The sequence below is a fragment of the Setaria viridis genome, chromosome 8 (assembly GCF_005286985.2).
Source record: "Setaria viridis chromosome 8, Setaria_viridis_v4.0, whole genome shotgun sequence".
NCBI lineage: Eukaryota > Viridiplantae > Streptophyta > Magnoliopsida > Poales > Poaceae > Setaria > Setaria viridis.
Window position 1 is genome coordinate 3,061,552 of NC_048270.2, and position 7,902 is coordinate 3,069,453.

Here is a 7,902-nt window from a genome sequence, read left to right on the forward strand (position 1 = left end):
CCCTTTACCTTGAAATCTGATTTGCGACCTAGTTCCTGCTGGAACCAAAATCTAGACCCTGTTTGAGAAGGTTTCTTTTCACAAAACAGTTTCTAGGAAATATTCCACTCCTTCAAATAAACTACTCCCTCCATTCCAAATTGTAGATATAGTGTATGTCTAAGTGCATAATAATATTTATGAACGTAGAAAAGTCAAAATGACCCATTTGGAACATGGAGGAGTAGAAACTAATGAAGCCAGTTTTTTTTTACTGGCTCCCGCAAACCAAGCCGGATTTGGTAGAGCAATTAGCTCTTTACCTTGAATAGTTTATTACCGGGCCCATTCATTGCGTGCTATCTGATGCAATAAAAACAAGGTATATTTGCTTACGTTTGATGCAATCCAGCTAGGGGAAAAGCAAACGGACATGATTGCACTCGTAAATTCTCATGTACAAAGCATATATTCCTTACTTGAAGTTAGAGTAACCACAGTCCATAGGCTGCATTCTGCAAGCCTGCAACAGAGTGATACACTGATATCCATGCATGTCGTGTCCACCAGCACGCGCCATTTGGAAACATGGCGGCTTCTATAACCTCAGCTGAGCGATCTAGCAGCCTGAATAATGCCGTGGAGATCGAATTCGTTCCACCTACACCCATGAACCCCGAGCTTCTCGTGGCGGCATGCCACGGCTGCCACACGAAGCTGACGAGCCTCCTCAACAGCGAAGATCAAGACACAGCCATCGTCGTCGAAATCGACCGGGGCACCAGCACCGCCGCGGCGAGCTCTCCAGCATCGTCGTCGCCGTCGTTGCTCCTGCAAGGCGTCACCTCGGACGGCGACTCCGCGCTCCACGTGGTGGCCGCCGCCGGGGACGGCGACGGGTACCTGAGGAGCGCCGAGGTGATCCACGGCAAGGCCAGGCACCTCCTGGAAGCACGCAACAAGGGGTGGAAGACGCCCTTGCATTGCGCCGCCAGGGCGGGCAACGTCGAGATGCTCACCCTTCTCATCCGCTTGGCCGGAGAAGAGAGGGTGAGGGCGCTCCTGAGGACGGAGAACGGGGTCGGGGAGACGGCCCTTCACGAGGCGATCCGCGCCGGCGACGTGCGGGCGGTGGACGTGCTGATGACGGCGGACCCGTGTCTGGCCAGGGTCCCCGACGGCGGCGCCGGCTCCTCGCCGCTGTACCTAGCCGTCGCGCTGCGCCGGTATGCCATTGCACGGGACTTGCACAAGAGGGACAGCCAGCTGTCCTGCTCCGGACCGGGTGGACAAAATGCCTTGCATGCCGCGGTTCTTCAAAGCGAAGGTACATGCACAATACTAATTACTCACATTTCCCTAAAGAAGTCGTGTTCTTTAAATTTTGTTTTGTACTCCCTCCATCTATTTTTACAGTATAGTATGACTTGACACGATATTCCAAATAACACTTTCATTATTAATTTATTTTATTTATTCCCAGAAATTTAGTTCACTAGGTTATATTATTTATGGTTATAAACTTATAATCATGGTAAAGTATAAAAATAATTTTTAGTTAAATTATTGGTTAAAGATTGCAAAGTTTGAATCTTGACATGCGTAGGCACCTTATAAATAAAAACGGAGGGAGTAGATATAAGGCAATTTTAAATTGGTCCGAGAGGGAATGAGAGAAGATTTAGGAAAAACGTGGAAGTGGGTCTTAGTTTGGCCTCATGAATCTTTGATCAAGCTGTTTTATAAGTGGCAAAGGTAGATGTGCTCTTTTAATTATGTGCTTTAAATTTATAATCTTTGCTGACAGAATATAAACCCATCCTCTATATCTATTTTTTAATGTAGTCAAACGTAGATCCATCCCATTACAATCTTTTAATTTTATAAATCAATTAATAAATTAGTGGATTCAACAAATGTAGATCCATCCCATTTTTATTTTATAATGAAGTAAAAGATTAGTGGGTTAATTTTCAAATTCGAGACTCAAATATGGGGCTGATCTAGTTTTCTATAGAAAATTTGAAATGGTGAATTGAAAAGGACTTGCGCCGAGATGTCAATATTAATCGTAGAGCTAATCCATAAACGAGTTCTTCCAAGTTTCAACCGTATAAGAATTAATCTGTAATGCAGAATGACAAGGTTGAAAAGACTTAAAGGTTTTGTCCTATGTTGTGGTCATGTTGTTCATTGGTGAGTCAGTCAAAACACAACTAGAACCGGTAGGTGTACAACAGACTGAAATTGTAATCCCTGGAGTTCCGATCCGAAAGCAATATGAACATCCTTCGCCTAGATATAGGGGAGAGGAATCCTTATCTCACTATTTTTCTATTGTCGTCTAAATAATAACACTAATAAGACTCCGTTGGACAACCTTTCAGAGATGACAAAATTGCTTCTGGAATGGAACAAGCAACTCACTAAATAGCAAGATGAACATGGAAACACGCCGCTGCACTTTGCGTTGTCACTAGAAAGTGTGACACGTGGAATGCTTCCCCTCTATGCAGTGCCAGTTAAAAAGGGAAAAGCTATTGCAACACTTCTGAACATATCTGAACAACCATTGGAACTTACCAGGCAATTACTGGAAGCAGATGCATATTCAGCATTTCAACCGGACAGAGAAGGGTCGTTTCCAATACATATTGCAGCCTCGGCAGGTAGACTTTCAGCAGTCAAAGTTTTGGTCACAATGTTTCCTGGATGTGCCGGATTGTGTGACTCTGATGGAAGAACTTTTGTTCATGTTGCCGTCAAGAAGAAGAGATATAGTATAGTTGCATATGCATGCCAAACGCCGGCATTGTCAACAATTTTGAACAAGCATGACATTGAGGGGAACACTGCTCTACATCTAGCTGTAGAGGTTGGGGATTGGATGATTTTCGCTCGCCTGTTTGTCAATAACAAGGTGGACTTCAACTTACCAAACAACAAGAAACATACCCCGCTAGAATTTTCTATTAACACTATTCCCACAGGACTGTACTGTCTCCTGGTAATATAGTTAAGTGGAAAATAAAATTTCTCACATGTTTCATAAACTTTGAACAAAATTCAAGCAAACTAATATTTCTATATATCCTCTCTGCAGAATTCACGAATTTTGATACAGGAAACACTAATAGCTGCCAACGCTACTCGTGGCATTTCTCGACGGGATGCTGATATGGAAGAGTATAGTCCTCAATCTGAAGCAGAGAATGAGGAAAAGGGCTCTGCAATAGTGTCAAATTCAACACAATTCCTTAGCGTTGGCTTAGTATTAATTACAACGATGGCATTTGGTGCTACTTTCGCGTTACCTGGGGGCTACATAGCTGATGACCACACTAACGGAGGAACGCCAACTCTAGCTCGAGTAAAACAATTTCAAGGTTTCATGATGGCAAACACATTAGCCTTTTTCTGCTCATCGTTAGCTGTCCTAAGCCTTGTGTTCGCTGGAACACCTACAGTTGAGTTGCCGATGCGCTACATGCACTATAATATATCCATATGGCTATCTTTGAATGCAGTAGGATCCTTAGCCATAGCCTTTGCAATAGCTGTATACATCATGATTACTCCAGTTGCTGCTAAAACCTCTCTTGCAGTCATTGTGGTGATTCTTTCTATAGGAATTCTCCATTCTCCCTCAATAACTGAAAAATTTACTGTGCTTTTGTTAGTTCTCTGTATTAGACCAGGAATACTGCCAGTACTAAGATCTACTATCTCTAAGGTAATGTTACTCATGTGTTGGCCACTTATAGTAATATTTGGTTGGCAAGAACTTTCATCACGGTACCAGTGATTTGAACAAGAGGCCTCAGAGTGATATTGTGATATATGGGCATATTTCTTGTTCACCGTTGTAAGTGTTGTCTTCTTGTTAATTTGAAATGGACTTTCTTATGAACAAGACACATTCTATTGTTTGAATCGGTGGTGCATTTTGTTGTTTGAATCGGTGGTGGCCCCATATGAACAAGAAAAGAAGGGGACAAAACGTGTTGGAAGTGAGACACCTAGATCTGTGATTCATATTTTTCTATTTATATATGGACATATTTCTTGTTCACCGCTTGTAAGTGTTGTCTTCTTGTTAATTTGAAATGGACTTTCTTATGAACAAGACACATTCGATTGTTTGAATCGGTAGTGGCCCCATATGAACAAGAAAAGGAGGGGACAAAACGTGTTGGAAGTGGGACACCTAGATCTGTGATTCATATTTTTCTGTCTCTAAACAAGCATAAATGTAACATCCCGAATTTTTTCGGATTGCCTAAGATTGTGAGTAGGATTGTATTCTTATACTCATATTGTAATATTGACTCATGTTGTAAATAAGTATCACATGGCTCACAATGGAGATAGCAAGCAAGTGTGTGATCCCATGATACAAATAAAAGATCAACGGCAAGCAAGAGTAAAGTGAAACTTGGGGATGTGTTCTATGAAGGTTGACCTACAAGTCTCCAAATTATACGATAGCTTGTTTGATAAAGTAAAGAGATCATTAAGAAAAGAATAACAGTATTCATAAATGGATAGTTGCAAGACTTCATGTGCATATAATAGAAGGACATGAGTTATTTATTGGCCTTGTTGTTGGAAGCTTGCAACTTATAAGAAACTCTTTATCAATCAAGAACAAACATTTGAAGCGGATTTCAAATGGGATATTATTGTTGATGTCAAAAGCAAAGCTAAACTCATAATGACTTGAATGAATGAAGAGATCAAGTAAGAGATTTGCAACGAGGTACTAAGCTTGGTCAAGTAGTGACTTGAGCCATGAACGATGATGAGGTGAAGTGGCTATCTCTTGAGGATTTCTAGGTATCAAGTCAAGTCTTATCGAGAAAAACAATGCAATGCATCTAATCTATTGGTGGTGCCTTACTGGTCGCCTGTCACTGAATATTCTGCCCACCTCATTTACGCCCTTGCTTCTACCTCATGCATGTTTACAAAGGAAGTCTATCATAAGCTGATTGACAAGTTCAGGGAATTGCTCTTGAACAAAATGGGATCCTTCTGGTATGTAAGTGATCTCAAGATCTGGGGTGATTTCTTTCAGCTTCTCACTAGACATGTAGTCCTTCAGTGCTGGAAAGTTGAGGATGTAGTCCTTCTGACCCATGATCACAAACATTGGCACTTCAAACCTTGGCTTAGCATATTCAGCTTTTGCAGGTTTGGTCCTATTAAGATATAAAAATATGCTTGTTAATGACAACCTTAGTTTGTAGAATTTTGACATATCAATGAAAGGCTAAATAATACTATAATAGACATGTATGTTTGTCATGGCTTCAACTAGGTATTGGTATATATTTCTTACCTGTATGGAATTTGTAAGGCCGTGATGAAACCTGATTTCTCATACAGGTTGGTGTAAGCTGAGAGGTCTTCTTCCCTGAACCACTCAGGCATCGGTGTTGAGTCATCTGCGAGGTCCATAATCTCTTGTCCTTGCTTGGCAACAGGAACTTCACTCCTGGAGAAGAGGATATAGATTGTGCGCATGATCCTCCTCACATCAAACCGGCCAAAATCAGACTCTGCTCTTCCAGTCTCCTAATTAGGTAAAACAGCCACACAATAAATGTTTTTCAGAGTTCAAATACAAAAGCCCAGGAATACGACGTCTTCATAAAAGGACTAGGCCATAACGTGGTTTCAGATTTTAGTGCCAATGTTGTGGTTTGTGGAAGTCTGAGGAGCATCTAGCAATTATGCAATTTAATGGCAAGAATAGAACTTATGAAAGAAAATGCTCAGTTATATATTTACCCTCCATCTGTATATGTAGAATCCCTCAGGAAGTCCGCTGAAACCAAGGCTTTCCACGAGAGGAGGCACTCCAAAGGTAACAACACCACATACGCGGTCTGGCTGACAGAGGGCAAGATCAAATGCTGGCTTGACACCAAAATCCTTTGCAACAAGGAAGACCTGACTTGTGTTGAAGAGGAAGGAGTTAGGACACAATTACATAGTGCTCAATGATCAACAAGTTATAATGAATTAATATGACTATCATCATATCTATCAATTTATCGGGTAGGACTAATTTAGACTTAATGTTGATTTGAAGTTGGCATATGGTATTAAGGTATCTGGAATTAGTTTTTCAACTGATTCATTTTGCCTGCCTTATTGAAGTCATTCTCTCTGTTTTTTTCTCTATGTAATCATTGTATAGCATTCCTAAGTTCCTAGGTTACATCTAACACACCAAATTGTATTCATATAGCATAGATCTATTCCCTCCACTCCAAATTACAAGTCATTCGAACTTTCTTAGAGAGTCAAACCATTTTATGTTTGACCAAAATTATAGAGAGGATCACAAAAGTTTATGGCACCGAATAGATATATTAGAAAAATATATTTAATGAAGAAACTAATGATACTTATTTGATATCATGAATGTTAGTACTTTATTGTATAAATTTGGTCAAACTTGAGATATACTTTGACCCTCTAAGAAAGTTGGAATGGCTTATAATTTGGAATGGAAGGAGTAGTTATTATCTCTAGGAGAAGATGGCATGTCATTTTTGTCAGAATCATCAAGATGTACAGGAGACTAAATTTAAAAGTTTGAAGAGAAGACTGCTCATCATCTTTGTTAAAATCATCAAGATATATAAGAATTGACAACTCAATCTGCACAAACTATTATATGGTCCTCAATGCAGACATGGCAGAAATTAAGTAGTTTAGACACACCTTAGAAATGGCAAGGAAGTCAAGAATGGCCAGGAGAGCTTTCATCAAGCCCTCCCATGATGCTTGTGCTAAGTCAGGAGGTGGCTCAGAGAGGCCATATCCGGAGTGATCAGGAGCAATAGCACGGAACCCAGCTGCTGCAGCCGCAACCATTTGGTGCCTCCAGGAGTACCATACCTCAGGGAAGCCATGAACAAAGAGCAAGGTCCCGACTTCACCTGCAGAAGAACAGAAAGATTAAAGAACGGCTGGTGTGGATTATATGCCTACTGAATTCAGTGAGAGTGAAACCTTTTCCAATAGGAGCTATACGCAGCTTGAGCCTTCCGATGGGCAAGTAGGAGTGCTCTATCTCCTGATTCATCTTTCTTTACCGAAGTGGCGAAGTGCCGCTTTGGTTTGCGTAGATTAGGAACTCTTGATGAGGAAACTATTGAAAGCATCTTTAACAAGTTAATGAAAGTCAACTACGGGTACGTGCTTTGGTTGTCTATATGCCTGAGCCTGATGCTTTATTGTTTTATAATATTTTATTACCAATTTACTTAAAATAATCAATGCGTCGCCGGTAGGTGAGCTGTCGATGGAATGGCTTGACGTGTTTAATGTTGAAATATCATTTTAAACACATTTTTATATCGTTAGCGACGATGTGTTTTAATCGTGTAGCTTCATTTCAAATATTCTCGGAATACTAACGTCACACGTTTTAAAATCGTATCATTTTTGTTTCCTTCAAAAATATAAGTAATCAGGACATTTGTCGGTCGTTTCTACTCGTTTGCATGCATTTGCATAAACCAATAAAGGATGATTTGCAGATAATGGGTACATAAGGGAGCAAAATTATGCGGAGCAAATTTTTGAAACAAAGAAACTTTTATGAGAAAGAAGAAATGAAACAAATTTTTGTGACAGCCATTTGCGGAAAACAAAAAAAATTGAAGCAAACATTTGTGGCAAATTTTGATAACAAATTTCTGAGAAAGAGGAAATGGAAAAAAATTGAAAACAAACATTTGCAAGAAATTTTTGAACACAAGTCTGAATTTGGAAAAAAATTGTGATGAAATTTAGAAAAAAAATCTTTAAAAATATGATGAGCAACAAGAACATGAAAAGCAAAAATCGGAAAGAAAGAGTTACGAGTAAGATTCGAAAAAACTATGTAGAACTTGTTTCAACAAA

General features: G+C 40.0%; 2 protein-coding genes across 2 annotated transcripts; one reads left to right on the forward strand and one right to left on the reverse strand.

The window, feature by feature from the left end:
- Nucleotides 1-496: 496 nt before the first annotated feature.
- Nucleotides 497-4,535, forward strand: LOC117866980 (uncharacterized). The gene is given in 3 exon segments (XM_034751288.2): nucleotides 497-1,306; nucleotides 2,367-2,986; nucleotides 3,083-4,535. Coding segments are annotated over 3 exon segments (2,061 nt in total). The 5' UTR covers nucleotides 497-567; the 3' UTR covers nucleotides 3,785-4,535.
- A 107-nt stretch (nucleotides 4,536-4,642) lies between these two features.
- LOC117866861 (epoxide hydrolase 2) lies at nucleotides 4,643-7,176 on the reverse strand. Its single transcript, XM_034751152.2, has 5 exons — nucleotides 7,006-7,176; nucleotides 6,715-6,932; nucleotides 5,773-5,934; nucleotides 5,321-5,556; nucleotides 4,643-5,180 (listed from the first exon to the last, which is right to left on the reverse strand). The coding sequence occupies exons 1-5, from the start codon at nucleotides 7,076-7,078 to the stop codon at nucleotides 4,934-4,936; spliced, it is 936 nt and encodes a 311-aa protein (XP_034607043.1). The 5' UTR covers nucleotides 7,079-7,176; the 3' UTR covers nucleotides 4,643-4,933.
- Between the last annotated feature and the right edge of the window lie 726 nt (nucleotides 7,177-7,902).

Coding starts and splice junctions, on each gene's coding strand:
- LOC117866861 (XM_034751152.2), bottom strand. CDS start 7,078: ATGAATCAGGAGATAGAGCACTCCTACTTGCCCATCGGAAGGCTCAAG. Junction 6,933..7,005: donor TATAGCTCCTATTGGAAAAG/GTTTCACTCTCA, acceptor GTTCTTCTGCAG/GTGAAGTCGGGACCTTGCTC. Junction 5,557..5,772: donor TCTACATATACAGATGGAGG/GTAAATATATAA, acceptor TTACCTAATTAG/GAGACTGGAAGAGCAGAGTC.